The sequence below is a fragment of the Merops nubicus genome, unplaced genomic scaffold, assembly GCF_000691845.1.
Source record: "Merops nubicus isolate BGI_N331 unplaced genomic scaffold, ASM69184v1 scaffold1227, whole genome shotgun sequence".
Classification (NCBI taxonomy): Eukaryota; Metazoa; Chordata; class Aves; order Coraciiformes; family Meropidae; genus Merops; species Merops nubicus.
Genome location: NW_008620755.1, coordinates 22,539 through 48,806, shown reverse-complemented (window position 1 = coordinate 48,806; position 26,268 = coordinate 22,539). Strand labels below are relative to the sequence as shown.

The window sequence follows — 26,268 nt, the reverse complement described above, 5'->3', positions numbered from 1 at the left end:
GATATGCCTGGGAGGCTTCCAGTGGACAAGAGAAACATACATAGAAGAGAACTACAGAACTGTCAGTCCTTCCCTGTGGATTGGTACAAGCTGGTTGTCTTATTGTCCCCTTGGTCATCAGAAACAGAAAAAAAAGACCAAACTTGAAGTGAGGAGGAAGTTTAGGGTTAATTCAACAGTATTAATAAATGTCTACCTACAGTTATATAGCCATTTTGAAAAGAACATGTGAAACAACGTCTGCACTGTAAGTAAGGATTAAAGTTGGAATGACAGGGCCAGACCTATACCTTCTGAATCTGTCTATCCATTGCCACTAGGGACATTGACTAAAACCATAGTTTTCATAATTATTAGAAATTGAAAATAAGTTATCACTGAGTGATGCCCACTCAGAAGGATGTGAATTTCTCTAGAATATCTCTAGATGTGTGGTATCAGTTTTTTTCTTGTTGAGATATTTTTTTCCAATATGTTATAAATAGTAAAGTGTTAAAACAGACCTTGTGGAAGAGTTGTCTGCAAATCCTGGCCCTATGTTATAAGACACATTGAGACTTCCCTTCCAGCTGCTGTCTGGAGCTCCTGGTCCTCCCATTGCACTGTTAAGTGAAAACCAAAATAAATGTAGATAACTTAGGCTAAAATCTTAAATTCCTTTAATGATTACTGCACCTAAAACAACGGGGGGTTACAAAATTCTTAAAAACATTATGCCAGAAACAGATTGCTTTGAATTTTCCACATTTTCTGAAGCAAACACGACTACAAAGGAGCAGCAAATACAAGTAGCAGCAAAGATGTTACCATTTTAGTATAAAAAATTTTGCTGCACATTTGTAATTCCTGACTTCTGGTGAGGAGGACTGATGCATACTCACCGTAATAATACTTCTGCATCATGATATCCAATGGGATGAACTGGGATTTTGGGAATCCCTACCCCTTCATTAACCTTATACCTGAAAGTGTACTCTGAGAAATGAGAACAAAATGTCAAGTGTACAATGGTTTCAGCAATTTTCACCAAACTTGAAATATTTGTGAACAGTGCAGCCACACAGTGGCCATAAGCATGCATGATTTTTTTTAATTCTTATATCATTTCTCAGCTATTGCTTCTAGGAAATCAAAATGTAATGACATATAAACAACTCAATAGTGTATTTGCACAAATGTGTAAGAGAAGTGCCCACATTTGATGGGAAGTTTAACTTGCTGTCAATCCATATTATTACATCTGCTCAAAGCTGACTGTGGGATAACCAAGCTGCTGTGTGAGGTGGAGGTGGCTCCTGTGCAGCCTGTTGGCAAGCTGCAGAAGACACCTGGAGATGCATTTACCTATGTTTCAGACAGACAATATCTCTGAATTTGGTGGGCCAGACACACACACTCTACCTTGATTTTTTCAGTAGGTGGTTTTCTTTTGCCCCAAACAATGGTCACAAAAAGCCAGTGAGCTTTCCAGAATCACCCTGTATTCCCATTCCATTAACAGACAGGACTGGTGGGCACCTTAGTTCAGACTGGAGAAGGACAAGACAACCACATAGTGCCAAGTTTCAAGAGACTCCAGGCCACTATTATTTTTACTATAGAAATTTTGCTTCCTGTAAAGAGGATTTTAACCTGGTTTTCTGTTTGAAATTTAGGAACAGCAAGGAAACATACTTCAAAGCAAAGCTATTACTTCTCCTCAAAGGCCGACTATAATCTAGTTTAAACTGGTCCTCTTGAGAAACAGATATTTTAAAATTACTATAAATTCTGAGCCATTCTCAGCTACTTCACAATCTGTAAACCTACATGTCCTGCTTTTCTAAGAGTTATAAGGCTGGGATGATACAAAGAGATTTTCCTAAAACTTTACTTCTCCTGCTTAACTCAAAACCAACCAGTTGAAGTGACATACATGTAGAACCTTAGTACCTTAGTCTGGAATAGCAAAATTACCAACTGCTAAGATTAATTTCAAGCAGCTTTTTTCGTTCCATCTGTACTGAAAGAGTACAGATCTTTCACTCACCTTTTGCAGGATAACCTGGTGTTAGAGGGTCCCCAGCTCCATTCAGGTTCAACACATTCCCACGCTGGGCTCCTCCACCTGGAAGGTTCCAGCCATCTGGATAAGCATCTACTCCTGGGGCACAGTAGTCAGCAGGGTCTGAATAAAGTATGATCCCTTGGGCTCCTGCTAATATGGCATTTTTAACCTGTGAAATTATTTGCTTTTAAGAAAGGCACTGTGGTTTTGTTTTTGTCTTTGTTTTTCTTTAATGCAGTAAAAAAAATCTGAATGTTGCCATTAACTTCCATGGGAACATTGCTTTAGAAGTTATATACATGGAAGAGTGAAAATGGCCATGGACACAGGAGAACAAAGCACAGTGAAACACGGTATATTCATTATTTATGTCAGAGTCCTTAGTTTATTTCTTAGCTTTAAGTTGTAGCCCAATGCTAAGAAATAAAGCACACAATATAAAAATGAGGCACAAAACCTGACCACTATCCCCACTGTTCCACTATCACCAGTTCTGTCAGAGTTGTTGTCTAAAGTCAGAAGAGTTACTTATTCAACCTCTGAGCATCAGACTCCCTGTCAAAAACTTACTTCTTCAAAAACTACAGCAATTCTATGGATGAAAAGTATTAAGGACCTTGGCTTTATAGACTACTCAGTTCCCATATCTAATCTCTTGCAAGAAGTGCCTAAGGAGTTTGCAGTCAGCACAGTCTCAGGAGGTTAATATTTATCTGGTGTTATTGTTTTGGAAGTTATTAGAATGCAGTCAATTACAGGCTTCCTTCTGCTCCTATATTCCAACTCCCAGCCTTCATAACTCCTGCAACCTTTCCATGAGTAGTGTTTGACCCACAGAGGAAAAAATAAACCACCATTCTTACTTTGTTTCCTCTGAAGACCTTCCCATATCTGGCAATGACAATCTTCCCTGTACAGTTAATCCCCATTTCACGTTCCAGCTTAAAAAAATCTTCGGTACGACCATAATTCACATATACCAGATCTGCCTGCACAGGAAAGAAAAGCACTTTCATGGAAATTAGTCCCTGAACAAGCAAAATACACGTTTTCAGAAATACAGTTTTATTCACTATGTATGATGTAGTTGGGTGGGGTTTTTTTCTGTTTTGGTTTGGTTTGGGTTTTTTTTGCATTTCTACAAATGAAATCCATTGTCTATAAAAACAGTAGCAAAAGTTATCCATGATATTCTGTAGGAAGCCTTGGCTTATACTGCTGACCGTTCCATCTTATTCTACACTTGACAGCAGCCCTATAAACTGAAGTTGAAAACTAAACCTATGTACTTTGCTAAACTCACAAACTTCTATGGTCCTGAAAAAAAAAAAAAACAATATTCCTTGCATATACGAACAGTTACTATCATATAATTTCATCCATTTATGCAATGCAGTGCTGTCCTTGACTTATTCCTCCCTGATGAATTATCAGATGAAGTGAGGGACTTTTGTAGCCTTTGAAGACGGTCACTTAATCCAAAATGTCTTCCGGATTGATTTCTATATTGCTATTTCTATTTAAGCAAGCCCTTTCCATATGACTGAGTAATGTGGAGTAATCTGAGGTGTATCCAACATTTTCTATAAAGATAAAAGCTTTCCACTTACATGACTCAGAGTTGTAGCCATCTGAGAAAGTTTTTTTTTTTTGTAGGAGACTCCTACCTTCCTAAACTCCACACAGTATGTGGCCTAGCTGTCCTTAAGTGTTCCTTTATACTAACAATTAATTAAAACAACTACAACAAATATTTTGAGAAGTTGAAGCAATCTATCCCAGCAAGTGTTTTGCAAAATATTACTTCAGCTAATAACAGCCTTACATCATTTTTTTTCTTACCTCTGTCACTCCTTGTGCTGAAAAAGCATTATATGGTGGTAGTATACCAGTAACATTTTCATACCCCTGTGGAGGTGGTTCAAACAATGATGTGTTGAAAATCTATCAACAAATAACAGAAGTCTTTGGTCAAACACTTTACCTCCAGGAAAAACTTTGTACACTAAGCTTGGTTATTGCAAATTATATGCTAGTTTCCATAAATTGTTAGCAAAAAATACAATTCCAACTAGCATACATGAGTTCAAACAGAAAAGGAGTAACATTTCTTGTAACAGAATGCAGACATAAATACAGAGAGACAGAATCATAGGTTCACAGAATTATTTGGGTTGGGAAATACTTATAAGATCATCAAGTCCAACCATAAACCATTTGATGGATCACTTCTCTGAAGATACTCATCAGTCACTGCCTGAATCTAAGCAAAGCAGCAGCTGAAATTTGCCAAGAGGTGGTGAGCACAAAAGGACACCTAGTTCATCTATGCCATCACAGATGCTGCCGTGAAGCAAAAATTGTACAGATGTTCAAGCAGAGATTGGGCAGGCACTTGGAAGAGAGATCTAACAAGGGTCGCTAACTGGATGAATACTTGGAAAAAAAGGGCTAATGAGGATGTAAAGATGTATTCTTAATCTGAACCAGTATGGCCATTCTTACACCTTGTGGTCTTAATGCATTGGTGTTAACCACAGGCTCTCCATACACCCTCTCTCTACTGCATGAGGCACAGAGATTTCAGTTACTCTGCTGTTCCGCTGCAGAGTCTGGGAAACCATTTCATTATATGAGTTTACTTTGCACTGGATTTTTTTTTATCACATTATAAAGCACATGCCAGGATGAGTGGATGGGAAAACAGAGGAAGACATTGTTTCTTTAAAGAAGTCTTACATGAATACAGTTTAATCATTAAAAACATCACCTCATTCCCTTGGTCATCAATTATTGAGATGTAGTTTGGCCGCATTTCATTTGGGTATGAAAGAAGCACATCATAATGAACGAGTTCTGCTGAATCCAGTCCAAATTTCTTCCACTGTCCTTGAATTTGCTTGGCAAGAAGAAGATTCTGCTCAGTTCCTGCGAGGTGAGGCAACTTGGTAAATGAGCTAGAATAAAACAGAAAATTCCTAGTAAGCAGCGAAAGCAGAGAGGCACAATATCAAATTGAGATCAGTGTGTATAAATCTTACCTTCAAAGCATATGCATGGAATGTAAGGTCTTAAAGTCTGAGTTGTATAACATGTTTGTTTATCAGTCTGTATTGGGATAAGCACAAAATATAGTCAGAACAGAGGATCTTTCCTGAAGCCTTAAGATAAGTCAGCTGAACTTTTCTCTGCATAACAGAAACAGCCACATCTACACACATGCAATGAAAATCGGTGTCAAAGACAGTCAGCAGAAGAATATGAACAGTATGGAAGGAGCAGAAAGAGATACAGAAAAGCTTCACATTGAGAAAGGAGTCTTCCAAATAAATCTGATGGGTTTGTACATTCTTGGCATAACATGCAGTGATAAGTTTAAATGTCAAATTATCTGTAAAGATTTTTTTTTTCCTTAAGATTTCAAAAAATAAAAGCCTTCTCAACAACATTGACATCCAGATTAGATATATAAAGGTGATAAACAGAAAAAATACCCAGCCCCTCTGGGCCTTCGTACACGAAGCTGGCTACAATTCATTTGGCCACTGAACAGATGAGTTACGCTGGTTGCTGATCAGTCATCTGGGTTCTAAGCACCAGCTTCAAACTCCCAACAGGGTACGTGTTAATGCCTGCCCCACAGATGTCAGATATCATTAATTACCATTCATTAGTGGTACCAAGTATCATGATTAGTACCACTTCAACCTGTCAGTTCAGACTATTTTCAACCCTTGTAACAGCTTGTTCTTCAGTATTCCTCAGCTTCCAAACAAGAAAGTTTCAGGAGATAATGTCCAAAATCTTGTTAAAGTCAAGGACGTTACAGCCCCTTTAATATCTGCACTCATTCCCAGTCATTTCCTCACAGAAGGCAATCATAGAATCATAGAATCATAGAATCATAGGGGTTGGAAGGGACCTCGAAAGATCATCTAGTCCAACCCCCCTGCCAGAGCAGGACCACCTAGAGTACATCACACAGGAAGGCATCCAGGCGGGTTTTGAATGACTCCAGTGAAGGAGACTCCACAACCTCTCTGGGCAGCCTGTTCCAGTGCTCCGGCACCCTCACAGTAAAAAAAAAATTTCCTGATATTCACTTTGAACCTCCTATGCTCCAATTTGCACCCATTACCCCTTGTCCTATCATAGGTCATCACTGAAAAAAGCTTAATTCCATCTTCATTCCATCATGCTGATCATATAAATGAATAGTAAATAAATGCTGACTCTCCCTAACTATCTTGGTGTCCTTCATGTGTTGGGAAACAGATTCCAGAAGGATGTTTGGTCCCCCTTCCAGGGACTGAAGTGAGGCTGACCAGCCCACAGTCACCCAAGGTTGTCCTTCTTGCCTTAAAAATCAGCACAATATCAGCCTGTTTAAGCCACCAGGTTCTTCTTTCAGTCACCAGAACATCTCATAGACAGCAGCCTTGTACCCATAGCAACCAGGTCTTCCATGTGAATCCCTCCTCTGCCCTGGTTGGAATGCATCTAGATTCTCCGAGCAAACCACAATCTTCTGCCCTCTGTTGTTGTCTTCCCCTCTCTTTAAATTGTGTGAGTCTGCACAGAGGTCTGGAAGCAACCTTTGCCAAAGCTTGTTGCCTGTCTTCTCTCTGCACTTTAATCCTCCAGAGTATTTTAAGTATCTTTTAATTCCTTAAGTACTCCAGTTTAAACACTACATGTGCCATAACGTGAACAACACATGATGTTTTTCTTCAGTTTTTCACTTGCAAACAGTTTCTTGCTTTCCTGAACTATGTTTCAAGATTAAAGTGTCCACATTTCCTGAGACTCATAGTTTGTCTTCCCAACTTGATAAAATCAGATATAATACATAAAGAAACAAAGACTGTGGATCAAAATTCTCAAGTTCACATTTTTTAATGCTTTTAGCAAACTTTTTTGGATTATGTATAAGCATAATTTTCATAGAATCATAGAACTGTTTGAGTTGGAAAGAATCTTACAGATCATCTAGTTCCAAACCCCCTGCCATGGGCAGAGACATCTTCCACTAGATCAGGTTGCTCAACGCCCCATCCAACCTAGTCTTGAACACATCCACATGTTGGGGCCTCTACGGCCTCCTCAGGCAACCTGTTCCAGTGACTCACCACCCTCATAGTGAAAAATTTCTTCCTAATTTCTCATCTAAATCTCCTGTCTTCCAGTTTGAAGCCATTACCCCTTGTCCTATCACTACAAGCCCTCATAAAAAGTCCCTGCCCAGCTTTCCTGTAGGCCCCCTTCAGATACTGGAAGGCTGCAATGAGGTCTCCCTGGAGCCTTCTCTTCTCCAGGCTGAACAACCCCAATTCTCAGCCTGTCTTTGCAGGAGAGGTGTTCCAGCCCTCTGACCACCTTTGTGGCCCTACTCTAAACCAAATCTAACAGGTCTATGCCCCTCTTGTTTTGGGGTCTCCAGAGCTGGACACAGTACTCCAGGTGTGGACTCATGAGAGCAGAGCAGAGCAGAGCAGAGGGGTAGAGTACCTCCCTTGACCTGCTGGCCATATTTCTTTTGATGGAGCCCAGGATAACGATTTGCTTTCTGGACTGCACCTGCGCGTTTTTGGCTCACGTTGAGCTTTTCATCAACCAGCATCCCCAAGTCTCTCCTCACGACTGCTATCAATCAACTCATTGCCCAGCCTGTATTTGTGCCTGGGATTGCCCTGACCCAGGTGCAGGACATTGCACTTGGCCTTGCTGGATTTCATTAGGTTTGCATTGGCTCACCTCTTAAGCCTGTCAAAGTCCCTCTGGATGGCATACCTTCCCTCCAGCATGTTGACCACACCACACAGCTTGGTGTCATCTGCAAAATTCCTGAGAGTGTACTCAAACCCTCTCTCCATATCAACGACAGAGATGTTAAATAGCCCCTGTCCCAGCACCAGTCCCTGAGGAACACCAGTTATCACCACTCTCCACTTGATCACAGCTCTTTGATTACAACAACGCAGCTAACGCTTTAACCTCTGAGTGGTCCATCCATCAGATCCATGTCTTTCCAACTTAGAGACCAGGATGTCATGTGGGACAGTGTCAAATGTTCTGCACAAGTCTGGGTAGATGACGTTAGTAGTGTTTCCCTTATCCACTGATGCTGTTAACTCCATCATAAAAGGCCACCAAGTTTGTCAGGCACAATTTGCCTGTGGTGAAATCATGTTAGTTGCCACCAATCACCTTCTCATTTTCCATGTGCCTCAGGCAGAGGTTTCAGGAGGATCTGGTCCATGATCTTGCCTGGCACAGAGGTGAGACTGACTGGCCTGTAGTTTCCCAGGTCTTCCTTTTTCCCCCTTTTTGAAGATGGGGTTATGTTCCCCCTTTTCCAGTCAGAGGGAACTTCACTAGCCTGCCATGACTTTTCAAATATGGTGTAAAAGTGGCTTAGAAACTTCATGAGTTCCCTCAAGACCTGCAGATGGATCTCATCATGTCCCATGGACTTGTAACTTTCTTTGCAGTTCCTACTTTTTATCTGAATTTAGGAAAAAACAAAACAAAATAGTATGAAGCATTTGGCCCATCATCAAAGCAAGCAGACAAGTCTGATACAATTAATACCCTATGACCAAGAAACTTCAGCATAGCTGCAGAGCTATTTCATGCTGTCATCAGTCTCTGTGTTGCCTAGACTCTCACTCAAGCATAATCTTCAGGAACTCTCCAATCTACTGAGAGCAACAAATACAAAATAAGATAAGGCTATAGACTTAAAAAGCTAATTGATGTCAGAAATGAAACTTTTTGGGTTTAGGATAAATGTACAGAATCCAAACTTGTCAGAAATCCTTTAACATTTATGATGCAGCTACTGACTTACATGACGAAGATCAACATGTGACCAGAGGTTATATTTCTTTACTTTTTGTGTGAATATATTTGTTCCTTTCTAGAAGACATAAATACCTACAGTAATATTTTTTTTTTTCTCATTTCCAGTGGAACACATAGCAAAACAAGAGGGTATTTCTATGGTCCTAGCATTTTAGAAGTTTTAAAAGAATGGCACAGACCCACTACAGTGCAAAAAGTCTATTTAATGACAATTACATCATGCAAGATTTAACCAACCATACACACACGCTGTGTATGAACACAGCCCTTCATCTTGGAAAGAGAATACAGGGTATAATGGGATCTCAACCATCCAACTAACAGTACATTAACCAATTAGCCATTCTAAAGGAATTATCAGTTGTAACTATACAGGCAGCTTAATGTCATGCAAACTTTGCAGTATTTTTAATGTTGTGTTTTTAATATATTAATTTCCTACTTAGACTATCTGCTCAAACTGAAAGTTTAAAGAGATACTGGACAAATTACCAATCAAATATAGTTAATAGATATCAGTGTATCTTAAATATAGTAAAATCATCTCAGTCTGACACTAAGTAGCTATCTAATGTTAGAGCTTCACACACTTGTGAGGAAAAACCAGACACCTAGACTGCATTTAATCAAGACGATAGAAAAACACAATAAAAAAAGCATGATAAGCACTGGCAGTAATGCAGCTTGAGGGAAGTACATTTAATAGTAAAACCACCCCAGAAAGGTAACTCCCAAAACAGGGTGTGGTGGAGGGGAGAAACAGAAGGCTTGTGAATCTTTCTCATCTCCTTCTCCCAGATATTCTGTATAAATCAAATACTTCCAAAGCATCTTAACAGCTCTGCTTTCAGAGGCTGTTCCTTGGAGATGATACTATCACTTTCTGGCTTTTTTGACTGGTAAAATTATTCAAAACCCAAGATGCACAGTGCTTACCGAAGGAATTGCTTGATGTTTTCTGCTTTCATTTCAGCCACAAGTTTCTGTCGCACATTTTGATAGACATCTGAATAGTAGGGGTTTTTTTCAGTCGTTTTTGTAAACCATCCTGGAACACATTTAAAAAAGCTTCTTACTTAGCAAGAACCCCAGTTCTCACGTTCTTGAGACCATGTGCAACCTAAACTACTGAACAGTCTCATTAAAACCACGAGGATGAACAGGGCTTAGAGCACCCTCTGTCAGTGTTTGCTGGCTCAAACATAAGAGATGAAGCAGAAAAGTAAAATATACTTTATTGACTGAATTACCAAAAAAGTGACAGAATTAAAAGAGCACACCCTACATCTCTGGTAAATACAGTCCCCTATTTGAGGTGAATTCTTCTCTCATTAATTTTAAACTATAGCTTAAATTTTCAGTTATCTGTTTACAGTATGAAGGTTGGACTCCTAATACTCACGATGAAATTTCCTTATTTAATTTCTACATATATTTAAAAATATGTGCATAAGCATATTTAAAGTGAATGTCTAGGACTAAACAGTCACCTTGCCAGCAACATAATAGTCACAGATCTGGGGAAGGATGAGGTTAGTCTATTTAATAATTAATGGAATAGAGTTAGCTGTGACCCCAGTCAGTTTTAAAAAGTTAAAGATTTTTCAATAGCCATAAATCTGAGACAGTATAACAATTGTATGAATTTGTCTTAAAAGCAAAACAATCGAACGAACCAACCAAAATAAAACACCACCAAAGTAAAACAAAACAAATCCTTTTATTTTTATACCTAGAAAATCCAAAACTGAGAAAACTGTCATAATAAAGTATATGTGCTGTCACATGCACAACGTGTATGACCAGTTAGTATGAAATTGTAGCAATACTCTGAACGTAACAGTGAAAGTGGATCAGACCAAATGTCTGTCTTGCCCAGTATCCTGTTTTGGAGCATGGACAAAAGATGATAGTCAGGAAAACTTATAAGAATAGTACAAACTCCAGAAAATTGCAGCTCAGGGATATCCCAAATCAAACTAATATTTTTTAGTATTTAATAGCCATCATTGATTTTTCGTTCATGCTTTAGCTTTAGGTGTGTGCTACAACACAAATTTAAAAATGCAATTTTGGACTTAAAATACTGCAGATGACTGCAAAAAAAGAATCTAATGTTCTAGTACAGGATGAACAATTCAGTAACTCCACCCTTGGCTGTCAGTCAAAACTTCTCTTTTACATTCTGCCCTGAATTTCTGAAATAGCAACTGAATAGGAGCTTTTAAACAGATCTTCAGTAAAAATAAGAGAGCACAAATAAAAGAGTAATCCTGGAGGTTTTGCAGTCACAGAATTCTCAAACTCTTCTACTAATCTCTCCATTTTCAGCATCTTGCTGCCTGTTACAGCAAGCTGTCAATTCACTAGGGCTTGTCCTGGGCTGAAGCGAGCAGCTGATACATTCCTCACTCCCTAAAGACCAAAACTGCTAGAAAGAACAATCTCTCAGAAAAGCAGGGGGACAAGTATTTAATAACATCCCTATAAAGCAGCAAAAGCACCCAGATGGTAAGGTAAGCACGATGGGTTGCACACAAGTATCTGTAGAGGACAAAGGCTGTGGGCTGAGCCCATGTGTCTCTGTACTCACCTGCAAGAAAGCCCATCAAGAAACATGCCAGCAACCCGGGGCAGCCGAGCCATCTCCAGAGGGTGGCCTTGCTCCTGGCCATGCGGGCAATGGCAGCCGGCAGCTTTGCAGGCTGTGAGGAGGGAGGCGAGCAGCTGCCTTCCTCCTCCTCCTCTTCCCTCTGGTCCTCCTCCTCCCGCCCTCAGCCCCAGGGCTGCCCCTGGCTTCTGTGTTTCTCGGATCTAGTTCTGCCTGACCAGCCTTAATCCCTGGATGGTGATGATATGATTTTCTGAGTGCAATAAAACACTTCCACTCCTTACCCTCACCCCACAAGACAGCCTGTGCATCTCTGTAACAAATATGCATCTGAACTGTGCACCGAGCAATTCCTAAGTGCTATTTTAAAAACTAATTTCTATTAACAGGACTTCCTGTTTTTGAAAGTTCCTGCTTTGGTTTTAATCACAGTCAGTATTTGTTCCAGTGGAAGTGGCCAAGAGGTGAAATTGAGGAAGGGAAAACTTTTTTTCTTTTTACTAGGGAAGCACTGAATTGCTCCCCTTTGTAATCCATGGTTACATTGATCCTTGGCAAGTGATGAATACTTAGAGCAGCTCAGAATACAATTTAAAGTAGCCAGTGGGGACACTTTCAGACGTCATCCAATTTGCAACTGGGAAAAGCTGCAAAAGTATTCACTATATTCTCTAGCTTGTTACATTTTGGATTCCAAGGCTCTCAGAATCAAATTTTCCTAGTCTAATTCAGCTAAATCCATCAGTATCTCATGGGAAAGGACACAACTTCAACCCAGGGAGTAGTCAAGATATTTCCTACGATCACATAATCATGTTTGTACACACTTACCCTGGCTCTGCACCCCACGGCCGAGTTCCTGCACAGCTACACGCACACCGAGAATGCCCGTCTGGGACTGAGGCTCTGCCCCTCCCACACCAGTTGTCTGGCTGAAGACACGAAAACCTTCCTGGGAGCCTGGGCGTGCTCTGACTTCTTACCTCTCACTCCCAAGAGCCCAAAGTAGATATTTTGTGACAATGGCAGTGCTCCAATTACTGACACTTTCTTAAATACACCAGGTTTAGCTGAAAATATTCAGAAACAGCTGAAAAGAATGCTTTAATGTCCTAATTACTTCACTAAAGCTTTTCAGGTATTAGAGAAGAATTACACCACTTGGGTATTCTGAACCAGTTACAGCCACTATTTAAGCATACATCTGGTTGTCTTTGTTCAAATGATAAGAACATACAGTTTTGTGATCATTTTTTCTGTTATTTCCCAACTGCTCATAAGCTATCACAAATTTTGAGCAGCAAGGACTTTTGACACCAACATCTCACTTGACATATACAAACCAGATGGCATTCCACTTACAGGACTTATAAAGAATAAGCATATTGATGTATTATTAGCATTTATACAGCACTACAGGTATAGGACTGGCACCTAATATACAGTAAAGTGACAAAAGTTTTTGGAAATTACTATCTACATTAGACCTCACATGATAATAAGATCAGTGGAGGAAGAAGGCAAGAATGGCAACAGTGAGAAAGTATGAAATGTATTTATTTTTATGCCTATGTCTTTTTAAAGTGGTAAGGACATCAGCAGTGTTGAGGTTGAACAATAGCAGCAACCAAGCTGCTTCTACCACTTAAAATACAGTCCTAATACTATTAGTTATTAGTTGTGGCTGCACAACTAGTCTAATAACTAATGTGTCTAATAACTAGTTATTAGACATGGCCACCCCAGGATGAATTTCTGCAGGCTGTTAGGGATACGTGGGACTGACAGCCTTGGCCTGAGGCTGGGAGAGCCCTGGACAGGGCTTGCCCATGGTGAGCAAGGGTGACTGCTCCCATTGTTTGTACATTTTGTCCTGTTTTTCACAGCCTCAGGCTCAGACAGGGACATGAGATCCTGGTGCCCTCCTGTCCCCACTCTCCTCAGCCACTCAGCCGGAGATTTCTGCAGGTCTCTGCAAAGCCTGAGGACAAGGAAGCCCACACAGCCCCAGTCTGCACCATGCCATGGGCTCACAGGCAGCTGGAAGCTCCCCACATCCATGGACAATGGGAGTTCTGCAACATCCACCTTCTCTGTAGAAACTGACCTCAAAATAAAGTTTTTGCTTCATGAACCCACTAGCTGGTTCGTCTGGTTTATGTGAGGGTTCTGGGAAGCCTTTTGGGCCCTTCCTTATGATACTTATTACTTATATGTGTGTGTATATATGTAATATATAATCTGCAATATATACACCTATATAAATGGACGTGTATTTATGCACTTAAAGCATATCTATGTATGAAAAAATTTCTATTTATACACATTTGTACACACACAGAAATCCAGCTATATACTTGATCAATTCCTGATCTAGAGGAACCAGGAAGCCAGAGGGTGCTCTGGGATCACATGGGTATTTCGGCTTCAAAACATACAGACTGGTCAATCACAGAGCAGCGTGGTAACACATTCTGATGTTAGTCAGAAAGTGTGGAAAAAAGCCACTGGTTTACAATAGGAAGAATATGATAACTAGATCCATGATGATAAACATTAGCCCTGTTGCAACACATGTCACTTGAAGGGATTGAAGTCACACCAGGGCAGGTGCAGTGTAGGGCTCACTGGGTTAGGCAGGGCTAGGATAAATGGAAAGCTGCCTTCTTCCATTCTGTCATCCAAGGATACTAAAAGCAGCAGAACTTTTGCAAAAGGAGAGCCTTTTGAATTCAACTTGAAGCAAAATCCTTCCTCAGAGCTGAAACTTCATTCAAATCCCTTCAGTTCAAGGTTAAGGTACCTCTCATGATTGTTTATTTTATAATATACAATGCAAACCTTGAAACGTAATATTCTGACACAATTACTTTTTAAAATATATGAAATCAAGTCACTTAATCACACGAGGAATGCCTGATTGTTCTGTTTCATTTCAGAACGGTCTGTGAAGCTGATGCCTCATATTTCTGTGACACCAACCTGAAGGTTTTGCAGCCTTTGTGTAACTTGCCAGCCTCCCTTCCCTTACTGCAGATCAGTATTTTCATATCCTACCTGTACTATACACCAGCACAGAATGGACAAAGCAGGTGTTAGAGGTGAGACTCACCTAATTTCTTTTAGATACCTACAATGCCAACATCTCACTTTCTGAAGCAGGCTGTTTCAGAAATCAGGGGTGAGAAACAGGTACTTTTTAGGTGAAGATCATTTGACCTGCTGCAGATGTTGATTAAGAATGAAACAGGTTATACCTTAGAAGTGTTGGTTCTTTTCTTTTTTCCTCTGCTTTTTACAGAGTGACTCTTGGACATAACTTAGACATAAGCATGGAAGGGTGAAGTTCAGTGAAATGAATCCTGTTCCAGCAGACTACAAGCAATGTAAGAGGCCCTATGTTGCATATGCTTAATTCATCTTAACCTACTCTACCCATGTTTCTATTGTAGTTCAGATTAACACCTTATTTTATGCTGAACTAGAGGTGATCTTAATGAATGCTGTTGACCAATGCAAAATGCTTAACTCCATTAAAAAAAGTGGCAGCTCCAAATTTGCCATGATCTCTATGCATATGCAGTCTTCAGAAAGTGATGCAGATATAAAACGTGCTGCTGCAGAATACTCCTGTGACAGTCATGAACAAGGTTTAGAAATCATGAGCTGAACTCACAGTTGTGGTGGGTTAACCTTGGTGAGGGGCCACAGTCCCACCCTGCTGCTCACTCACTGCCCCTCCCCAGTAGAACAAGGGGAGAGCAAAGGATGAAAAAGCTGGTGGGTTGAGATGGCACAGGGTGATGTGGAATGGGGTTATTGCCAGTACTTAACCACCCCTCTCTCCTGCTTGTTCCTGCTCACACTGTTCTGCTCCTGTGTGGGCTCCTCACAGGCTGCAATTCATCCAGGAAATATCCAGTTGCTCTTGTGTGGAGATCTGCTCCTCCACAGCCTCATCTCCAGGCTGCTGGAAAACACTCTGGCACCTGGAGCATCTCCTTCCCGTCCTCTCACCGTGGTGCTCACACTGCTGTTTCACTATTTATTTTATTTATTTTTTTTTTAACATTTTCACAGAGGCACCACAAACTGATGGCTGATGAGTTTAGTGGTATTCGTGGTCAGTCTGTCACGGAGCTGGCTGGAACAAACTGTGTACACCATGCTCTCAGGCCTCTTCAGGGCACAACTATGCCAGCCACAGTCTCCTTCTCACCTACTCTCTGATTAAAATTGCTGCTTTGCTGTGTCATCTTCTATATCCTGGCCCTGGAGGTCCAAAAAAGAGGAGAGAAACTACTCAGAAGCAAGCTCTGCTGTAACTCGTGCCTCCACTTGGACCAGATAAAAATGTTAAAAATCTGCAGGAGTGGCAAGAGGAAAGTGAGTTGCTGTGGGATCAGGTAAGTCTATAAAGGCATCCTGGGTGTGGGCTGACTGAGGAATCGCTTTATTACCATGTTGTGGCCTGAAGAAAAGTGCTGGAGATGTCATCCTCCTGTGCCCAGGAGAAACTGCACTACAGGAGGCAAAAGCAGCTTCCAGGGTGTGTTTAGGAGAGCGAGAATAAAGTGGCTAAGCAGGGATTAAAAAAAGCAGGCAGAAATCCCACTATCTGTCTTGCAAACCTGTGATTAATGTTGTGCCTTTGGATCCTGTCTTACACTGATGACAATGACTACCGTTATTTTAAGTTTAAGCTGGGAATATTGAGTGGGTGGAAAAGACCAGGGATCTTGGGTGCTCTGGACTGATCCATGCACTGATGGAAATGTTTGAGCAGTTTCTTTGTGTTCCCTTGGCTGTATGGCTCAGACATACCAGAGCGGGAGTGGGAGTTTGATACAATGTCAGGGAAGTTTGTTACTCAGAAGAGCCCTAGAATTACATCATTTCCCACAGAAAGTGAAGTCACCTGTTAAAAAACCCTCACTCTGTGCTCTAGTGCTGTAGTTACTGGCTAATCTGGGCTGATCTTTTATCTCCTAAACTCCTCCAGGACTTGTAAATGAGTAAAATATTCATTGGGAAAGGAAGTGAGTCTTCATAAACCAGTTCTGCAAACTTATCCAGTCATATTTCCATCCATGCTCTTCATCAGGCACAGAAGAGGAATGAACTTCATGTATGTATCACTTGAACAGATTATTAAACAACTGTGCAAAAAAAATTGTTTTCAAAGAATTTGGTCTCTTTCTCACAGATTGTTGTAATCCAACTCCGGTGTTGAATAAAGCCACATGCTGAAATCTCCTGTTTTCCTAAATTGGAATTTTTGGGTTCTTTACAGCCCTAAATTCTTGAAACATTTGTTTTTCTCTCTCAGCTGAATAAGGGATTTTTTTTGCAGGTTTCTTTCATGGACCTATTGAAGTGGGTTCACAGAATAGGGCCACAGAAATGATCAGAGGACTTTTCCTGAGAGGAAAGGCTGAAACTTCGGGTGGGTCAGCCTGGAGAGGCTCCAGGGAGCCTTTCAATACCTAAAATAGGCTTAGAAGATAGATGGGGACAGACTTTTTAGTAGGGTCTGTAGCAATAGGACAAGGAGTAATGTTTTTACCCTAAAGGAAGGTTGATTCAGACTAGATATAATGAAGAAATCTGTTATGCTGAATGTGGTGGGATACTGGCCCACATTTCCAGAGATGGAAATGGTCAGAGATGCCCCATCCCTGGAAACAGTGAAGGTCAGGTTGGATAGGGGTCTCAAAAAGATGCAACTGAAAAAAGGTGCTGAAGATAGACAGACTGCTGAACACACAGTAGTTCCCCAAATTAGTATCACTTTTAAAACTAGCAAGAAAACTACCAGTTAATGCATAGGACTTATATTTACCACAGAAGGGGTGAGAATTGCACGTTGAGAGCGAAAACAAGAGAGAGGTTCAGATGAAGCTAGTAGAACTTGAAGACAGCTAAACATATTCTACTTAGTTAAATTATTATATACATATCTATATACCTGGTAAACTAGAAAAGCTCCAAAACTGCCAAAGATACACATGGCAAATGCAAAATTAGCAGGTTTTTGTTTGCTGAATGCATAATTCTGCTAGCCAGCCAATCAGCAAAACCAGCAACAGTACATAGCAATACATAATTCACAGAACATGCCAGGGCTTCTACGTTGCATTGCAGCTGCTCAGCACTGGGGCCCCAAAGGTTAATACCTGCAGCAAGAAAGATACGCTGCTGTCGTGCTGCCTGACCTGTTGTCTGACTAAAGGTTGAACTTGTGGCCTGAGAGATCAGGGGGCCCTGGTTTGTGGGAAAGGCAGCTCTTGCAGGAAAAATGGCAGCAGGGGAATGTTCAACTGCAATTTCAGACCAGAAGTTTCCTTTTGACTGCTGCACAGTCCCCCAGAACTCTCTCACGGCCTCTGCAGTCCATCTGACTTTGAGATTAAAAGGGTAGTGAATTTTGGTGCTTTGAGTTGAGCCTCTGTTATCTTGAACTTCAGGAGTCCATTATCGGATTCCAGCTAAAATAACTTTTATATTGCTAGCAGCTGACAAGTTCAGCTTGCAACCTTTGACCCTTTCTTCTACAAGAGGAATGTACCCAGTGAGGCAGAGAGAGTAAAGGGCCATGCACTGAACATAAACCAAATTATATCTTCCAGCATGTGCAAGAAGTTTCTCAAGAAGACAGAACCAGCCTCTTCAGTGATGCATGACAGGAGGATGAGAAACATCCATTGTAAACTGAGACAACATGAGGTTCTGTCTGGATGTAAGGAAGAGTTTTTCCATTATGCAGGCCGCAAAGCACTGGAATATGTGGCACAGAGAGGTTATGCGGTCTCCAGCCTTGGAGGTTTTCAAGACTGGACTTGATAAAACTCTGCAACCTGGTCTGGCCTTGGGAGCTCATCCAGCTTTGAGCATGAGTTTGAACTGGAAACCTCCTGAGTTCTGTTCCAACTCTGTGATCCTATGGTTGCATTATATTCTTCCATTCACTGCAAGGCAAGGTATGCTTTCACTTCATTTGATTTAGACTCAATGCATAGGATAGACATTGTATAGAGTTTGGAAAATTTTGACAGCATCAAATTTGTGATCATATGACAGGAAGTCAAAAAATTTGAAAAAATACCATTGGTTTCTTTCAGATCCTTTAGCATAATTGCTCAAACTGGAAAGGATGCTCTCAACAATGTCACAATGCTGGTTAGGTTCTACCCTTTGCTTACTAGACACTTCTAAAGCTCTTGTCTTGTTACTAAGTCATCTGCTGCTGTACAGAAGTCAATGACTCTGAGAGTTTCTGTGCAGTAACTTTAAAAGCCAAATGACTGTTTGCAAGGAGGTGTCTGGAATTAGGATGTTAGTTCTTCCATGTATTAATTACAGCATATTTAGAAAATAGAAGAACTGAAAGTTCATTATAGCAAACAGCTCTGCTGATGGCCATCTCTAGCTGAAAATATGTGTAGTTACATGAAAAACTGGCTCATGTCAGATCATCAGTATACTGTGAACTCAAAACACTTAGCTGATTTTGGGTTTTGTTCCTGTTAACAACTGATTTTTTTTTTTTTACTTAATTCAACAGTCTTTATGGACCAATTACTATGCAATAATGTCAAAGCTTGAGAGCTCTCTGAGACATCTGGACATAGTAAAACTCACAGATACTTAAAAATCAGTTAGTCCTGTATCTGGCTTCTCACTGCCTTTCCTTAGTAGACTGCTTCATAGCACACATCTCCTTGCTCAGGTGTCTGGTTCAGTCAGTTTTTTGAGCTCTAAGAATCAACAGACTGAAAATGTTCCTCAGTGCAGCTACAAAGTTTGCAAGAACCTATTAACCAACAGTGCTTTAAATGCACATTGCTTATTTATTTAATAATGACAAGAACCACAATGGCTGTCTCAAGAGAAGTCAGCACCAATTAATCAGGCTTCTCAGAATGAGGATCAGAAAACCTCTGTGCTGACAAGCAAGTGGGGAAAAACTCACTGATAGCATGGAGCACAGCGTCTTTGACCCCAAATCCCTTTGGTAAATGTCTAGATGAGGGCTTGGGGAAAGGGCTTGACTGAGTCCGTCTGAGGATCTCTCACAAAATAAAGCAAAGCTCCATTTGATTTCAAAATTGAACTGCTATAGGCTGTGGCTTGCACTGAACAAAGATGGGTAACAAAGCAGACTCAAATCTGGTAGAAGGCACTACGCAGTTTGAATCCCACAGTTCCAAAACCTCACATAAACTACTGTATTAAAACCAGCCTTATGGGTGCTTCCTCTCTCTGGACCAGTTAGCTTTGAATTTATGTGCAGGGGAACAGAGTCAATAGGAGAGAGAGATCTTCTGTCCCTATATGCTACACCCTGCAGTGGTTAGGGATCATTTTTTTTTTTTAAATGGATGTTGCTGTAGTTACAGAGTGTAACTACCTCTGTATTTTGTGAGGTTCTGGGGCCTGACGTAGTATACTATCTGCCAGCTACTGCTAAAAAAGGACCTTAATTATACTTAAATGAAACAATGCTATGGCTCGGCCAGAGATTAAAATATCCTTGTTTTTGCTATGGTGTCTAGAAGGCTTCTCACTTAATTTTATTTGCAAACAGCTGCAAGACTCAGGATGTGAAGAGAAGATCGTCATGGATGAGTATTGTGGGCTGGCTGCCCAAAGCTTGTTATGAACATTATACACCCCTCACACAGGATGTGGCAGTTTTCCGTTCTTCATACACAATTCCTTGTGTAAAAAGAGAGCTGAAAGGGCTATCTTGGAATATAATTTTGCAACTCCAAGGCAAAGAAAAAAAAGTCATTAACAAAACCTGACAGAAACATGAAATTAATTCTGGTTTCCTAATGCACTATGGGAAGAATCATAAAATGATTTGGGTTGGGAGAGATCTTACAGATCATCTACTTCCAAGCCCTCTAGTCCTATAACAATCAAGCTAGAAAAATTCAAAGCTCTGGAAAGAAATCCAGTGGTTAGCTATTCTTGAAATATGACAACTGAAACATTTTCATTCTCACTGCAGAAGTTACCTAAAGCCTGAGCTCTCCAAATGGAGTACATTACCTTGTTAACATTGTTAAATGTATTCCACCTGAGTGCATTATTTGCAAAGAACAAGATTTTTTTTCATTTTGTGTTCTTTATAACAATCCTCCTTGTGTTTTTAAATGCTCCGTTTTCAAGGCTTCTGCAAACTGTCATATAAAATCTTCACTGATGATTATGTTGTTGGTATTTATGCTGCTTCTTTCAGTGTTTCTGCTGCTGCCTGTACAGTGAAGGCTGCAATGGAAATCTGCCTCTTCACTTCTTCCCAGGCTTCCTGTTGATCAGCTTTGTTTTGAATGTCAAACATGGCATCATAGATCCCTGGGAATGATTCTCCTGCATACTTGTTATGGCTGCTTGGAGCAAAGATAACATGTCTGTAGGGAGATGGAGGGAAAAAAATATTCTGGTTTAGGAAATAAAACATACTATTTTCGGAATAAAACTAATCTCTTTCTATATCACGTGTTAAGTTCTTGACACTGAAGATGTAAATAAATAGCATTATTGCAGCAATAGTGCCTATAATTTATGAAGCAAAAAAATTACATAACTACATAATTCCATGTGAATTCCAGAACTTTGTAGCTAAGAAGACTTGAGATAAAGTTGACTAATGTATTTTCCTTTCCCTCATTTTAGATGAAATGGAAAGATAAAAAAAAACAGCCAGCTGCTTTTCTCACAGATATACAGTCTCCAATTGACAGAGGAATGCTTTGAGGTAGGAAAGCTGATGCATTAATACAAGACTGTTCTCAACAGATTCTCAGTCAAAAACTATGACAGGCACAATTGTAGATGTTCTCTTTCTACAGTTACCTTTTAATGGAAAGTTCTCTTCTGAATTATGCAAATTATGAATTATTAAAAGGACCAAAAAGTTAGACCTGATTTGACTCTCAAACAAGACTTCCTTCTTGAACTGAATCAGGGAACTACCGAATTCACATCACTACTGTTCCAAGTACTGCCCTCTATGCTGTATTTGCTAGCATGAGTGTTCTCCTATAACCCATCAAGCTGCAGGAAAGTTCAGTTACATCCTATTTCACTTTCACATCACAATAACTTGCCATAGATCCTTTACAACTGAAATTACTTGAACTGAGTCCAGGACTAAGCGTTTAGATCTGTTTAGAAGCTCATGGAAATCAATGGAAATGGGTTTACTGATCTGAATAGGCTCCCAACAAGACTTTTTCTCACTCTGTATCTCACTGAAGTTTCCCCTAATGTTGTTTTCCCTTTTCAGTCTTATTTGTCCTGTTTAATCCAATTTTACCATGTTTAATAAAATCATTACAATTCTATTTGCAGACCTGTAAATCTTAAAGGAATTCTCATAGGGTACTGTAGGCAGAAAGTGAAAAATAAGCATTTCTTACCTATAGAATGGCCTGCCAGGTAATCCGAGAGGATCAATGAAAGCCCTTTCTAGAAACATGAGCTGATCATTTAGTGACCTGACAGCAAGTAGGCTAAAAAGAAAACAGAGGAATACATTAGCAACAGAATATTTAGGCCACTGCTGTTCTGTGCCCCAGTGTGGAAAGTTCTGGATTTTGAAGGAAAGTAGAGCCAAGATGTTGAACTTAAAGTGTAGCCCACATGACAGCCCCTATCAGCTAACCCAAACAAGAGAATTCTGTACTGTGAGAGAGCCTGGTTAATATCCTGAAAGTTTCTTAAAGCTGTTTTTAAAGGTCAATGAATAGTGTCAAAGAAGACAGAGGCTTTCAAGTATTTCCCTTCATATTTCACCTTATTCCTTATCTCCTTTTCATTAGGATGTTTAGGCAGACCACCCTCTTCTTTTGTGTGACACTTTTTAGAGGACTCTATATTCCACAAAGCCAATCAGCTGCAAATTACTTCAATAAAATCACACTTATTTTTATGTAAAACCACAACGCCTGAGAAAAAGGAACCCTGTGATGTTAGAATCATCTTTTGAATCATCCAAGAACTTTGTTTTTCTGATGGCAGATTGTAAATTCCCTAGTGCAAAGACCATCTGTGTCTGTGTGCTTTGAATAGGTCTGAGCATATTACTGATGCTTAACAAATAAAAGAACTGTGAAGACTATGCCGAATATATGTGGGTATGGTAGTTTACATAAAAAAATTATTTACTGAAGAACCTCAAAAGCATTCACCAACTAAAAAATTGTAAAATTTATACCACAGTAAGCCTAGAATAACCCTACTACCCTCAATGAAATTGTTTCAACTTTACATTGGAGTAAACGGAAATTGAAACTGGTTGGTTGGCCATCCATCAATGAAACCATTTTGAAAATGTCACATACATGTCATATGTCATAAATGTCATATTTTACATAAGAAATTATTGTTAACTCATTTATCTTGAAAGATGCTGCCTTTAAAAAGATGGCTTTTATTCTCACTTCATTTTCCATACGGATAAACATATGGCTAAATGAGATTCTTCCCAAGAAATGTAACATACACATATGCATATATAAAAGGAAGGTGGGTTTCTCATTCTGGGCATGGCCTACAAAGAATAAATTAAGAATTAAGTCAAGTGCAAATTAGGCCTTTTGGCATGGGTGGTGCATACAATTTTTTGAGAGCTTGTCAGAAAGCTTGCCACAACTACAATCATGGTACAGCTACCTTTGTGTTTTGTTTTTTTGTTTTTTTTTTTGTTTTTTTTCCTTATCAAGTGGCACCAGTATCTTGAAAACTAGAGTGCTGGCAAACAAAGACCATGAGTCAACATGTGTCTTTTAATGATAATCCAGTAATAAAATCTTAGGACATGTCTCCTCTTAGGAGCTATACACCTGAGCTGACTCTGCTCACACTAACCAGCATTCTAGTCACACCCATGCATCATCCTGGCACTGCTCAAGCATTGATACTAATAAGCTTGGACACTTTTGGAGCTAAGATGGCTAGATTCCCAGGCTCTGCAGAGTCTCTGATATCCACTAACTCAACATTTCTGTACTTTGTTTCTTAGAGTAATCAGATCCCTAAAGACAAGAGTCAATAAGGACTTCTAATGAAACAAATGACTGACAGTCATTTGTCACCAGGGCTATTCAGGGGACCAAATGTAAGTGAAGGCTATGCCCTCTGAGCCCAGAGGACTATGTGCAGTATTTGACTGGAAGAAAAAAAGAATTAAACTTACTTATTGATATCTACTTGTTGCAGTCTTTCATGAAAGCTAGCAGCAATTTCTGTAAAATTCTTCACAGCTGAAAAGAGAGCATCTGGGGGGAGCAGGAAGCAAGTATTTAACTTCAGATTCTGAATGAACCATTTGACAAATCAAATTTTTCAAATTAAAGCTTTATCTTTCACTGTGATCATGTTCTCTCAGTTCTCAGTAAATGAAAATCAGATGACCATAAACTGCAATGCAGTAAGATTTTTTTTTAGGGACCAAGACAAAGATATCTTGTTGCCCATATTGGTAAATCTTGCACAGGTCAGAGAACATGTGACTCTAAGTGTTAGCTCTACTTAGTAGTGGCATAGCCTTTACACAGGCACACTACTGACAAAATATTCAAATTTCAAATTATTGGAGGGTGTTTCAAAAACAAGAATTTCAAATTCTTGTTTTATTTGCTGTTCATACACCACGAGGTAAATACCAGGCCAGGACTAAGACAAATATGAAGATAAGGGACTGCTGGGATGAACACAGGAGGAGTGCAATGAAAGACTGGACGTACCAAAGGATACACTGTATGTTGCCAGTTCCTCTTCATGATTCCTTGACAGGTTGTAGATGATGTGAGCGTAGTTGCTCACAGCTGAAGCGTAATCTCTGCAGTCGAAAGGAAGCACAACGGAGTTGGCCAGTTCAAAGACCAGCCCTCCCCGGACCTGAGCTACTGTCAGATGATTCTTGAAAGTGGGATCATAAAACCTCTCCACAATTTCGTAGGTTTCATACACACTGTGGTAAACTGGATAGCTGCTGTATTTTTCTACATCCTGAAACAAACAAACCGAAACAAAACCATTGTTCAGCTGTGGATATCTCTGCTTTGCTTAAAAACTTTTGCTGTGGATTCAAGGCACTGGAAATTTAAGTGTTCAGGTCACACTAGTCCTATCCACCAGAGTTCAACGAGAAGAACTGCTCAGTGGTGGCTCTCTTAGACACGAACCTATGAAGAGATTAAATATGTCTGTCTGTCTATCTATCTATCTATCTATCTATCTATCTACCATGTACAGAGCCTAAAGAAAGTAACTAAGAAGGAATACATAACTTTTAGTTTGTTAAATGAAGGTGATAGTGCCCTTTCTCTCACCACTTGGATCTTAACAGTCATTTCAGTCATTTCTAGGGAAGTGATTGTGCCTCTGTACTTGGCACTGGTGAGGTCACACCTTGGGTACTGAGTTCAGTTTTGGACACCTCAATACAAGAGGTGGTAGAGTGGGTCCAGAGAAGGGCAATGAAGCTGGTGAAGGGTCTAGAGCACAAGTCTTATGAGGAGCAGCTGAGGGAACCAGGCTGTTTAGTCTGATGAAAAGGAGGTTCTGGGGAGACTTTATCACTCTCTACAACTATACGAAAGGAGGTTCTAGCAAGGTAGGTGTTGATCTCTCTTCCCAAGTAATAAGGAACAAGACAAAGGACATGGCTTCAAGTTGCTCCAGGGGAGGTTTAAGTTGGACATTAGGAAAAATTTCTTCACGGAAAGCATTGTCAGGCACTGGAACAGGCTGCCAAGGGAAGTGGTTGAATCACCACCCCTCGATGCATTTAAGTCTTGTAGATATGGTGCTTAGGGACATGATTTAGCAGTGGACTTGGTAGAGTTAGGTTAATGGTTGGACTTGATAATCCTAAAGGTCTTTTCTAACCTAAACAATTTTATGATTCTATGAGTATGTTTGTCTCTTTGGATATGCCTTTTCAGAGGAAAAGACCCCATTGAATAGGTTGCTCTCAATTAGTCTCATCTCACTGCACATTTTCAATAAAATATGAAATACGAACCATTTTGAAATCAAAGCTTCATCAGTTGTTATAAGTAATTCAAAAGTCATTATAAGACACTCATATGCCTTCATAAGCCATAAGTAATTCTAAGCACATCCATCTACTCTGAGCAAAGGCCCTTTTGGCTGACTGACATCATATTGACCATTCCTTTTTATTAAATAATTGTGCTGCAGTAGCACATAGAATCCTGGTAATGAACTAGGTGTCCACTCTGACAAACTAAACTGAACTACTCCAAAAAGCTGGCCATCTAAATGGTTCAATTACAGGTGATATTATTCAGGCAGTTGCAGGGGGGATAAAATTACAAAGACATAGACTTACCCAATTTTTACTGTAACGTGCTCTGCCTGAAGCGATGCCAAGACGTTGAAAAAAGGCTTCAAAGTCATTGCCAGAGCCCAGTTTATTTATTCTTTTAACATGAAAGAGGAAAATGCCTTGAGTGACAATACTTAAAATACAATTTTAGTTTGCTTCCAAGTACTGTGCCAATTATTTATTCTGCAGTCACAGTTACTACAGAGTCTCTCCCTAGTACCCTCCTTCTGTCAATATACCTTGAATCACCTGTGACCCCTACATTACGTGCACCTCAGCAGCTCCATTCTCAGAAGAGCAATCATCTTTCTCTGAGTCAGAGAAAACAAACTCTCAACAGGAGAATTTAACTCACTGACTTTAAACATTGAGAAGACC

General features: G+C 40.0%; 2 protein-coding genes across 2 annotated transcripts in view; both read right to left on the bottom strand.

The window, feature by feature from the left end:
• Positions 1-11,586, bottom strand: part of LOC103776667 (N-acetylated-alpha-linked acidic dipeptidase 2-like) — a 30,731-nt gene extending 19,145 nt beyond the window's left edge. Inside the window, exons 1-8 of the mRNA XM_008944185.1 lie at positions 11,505-11,586; positions 9,848-9,959; positions 4,818-5,004; positions 3,890-3,991; positions 2,911-3,036; positions 2,030-2,216; positions 882-975; positions 504-602 (exon numbers count right to left, since the gene is read on the bottom strand). Of these exons, the coding sequence (XP_008942433.1) occupies positions 504-602; positions 882-975; positions 2,030-2,216; positions 2,911-3,036; positions 3,890-3,991; positions 4,818-5,004; positions 9,848-9,959; positions 11,505-11,586 (989 nt within the window). The remainder of the gene's footprint in view (positions 1-503; positions 603-881; positions 976-2,029; positions 2,217-2,910; positions 3,037-3,889; positions 3,992-4,817; positions 5,005-9,847; positions 9,960-11,504) is intronic.
• A 9,165-nt stretch (positions 11,587-20,751) lies between these two features.
• Positions 20,752-26,268, bottom strand: part of LOC103776668 (putative N-acetylated-alpha-linked acidic dipeptidase) — a gene marked incomplete at its 5' end in the record, with an annotated part of 26,932 nt that continues 21,415 nt past the window's right edge. The window contains 5 exons of the mRNA XM_008944186.1: positions 20,752-20,941; positions 21,953-22,045; positions 23,731-23,812; positions 24,281-24,545; positions 25,894-25,984. Coding sequence (XP_008942434.1) covers positions 20,752-20,941; positions 21,953-22,045; positions 23,731-23,812; positions 24,281-24,545; positions 25,894-25,984 — 721 coding nt within the window. The remainder of the gene's footprint in view (positions 20,942-21,952; positions 22,046-23,730; positions 23,813-24,280; positions 24,546-25,893; positions 25,985-26,268) is intronic.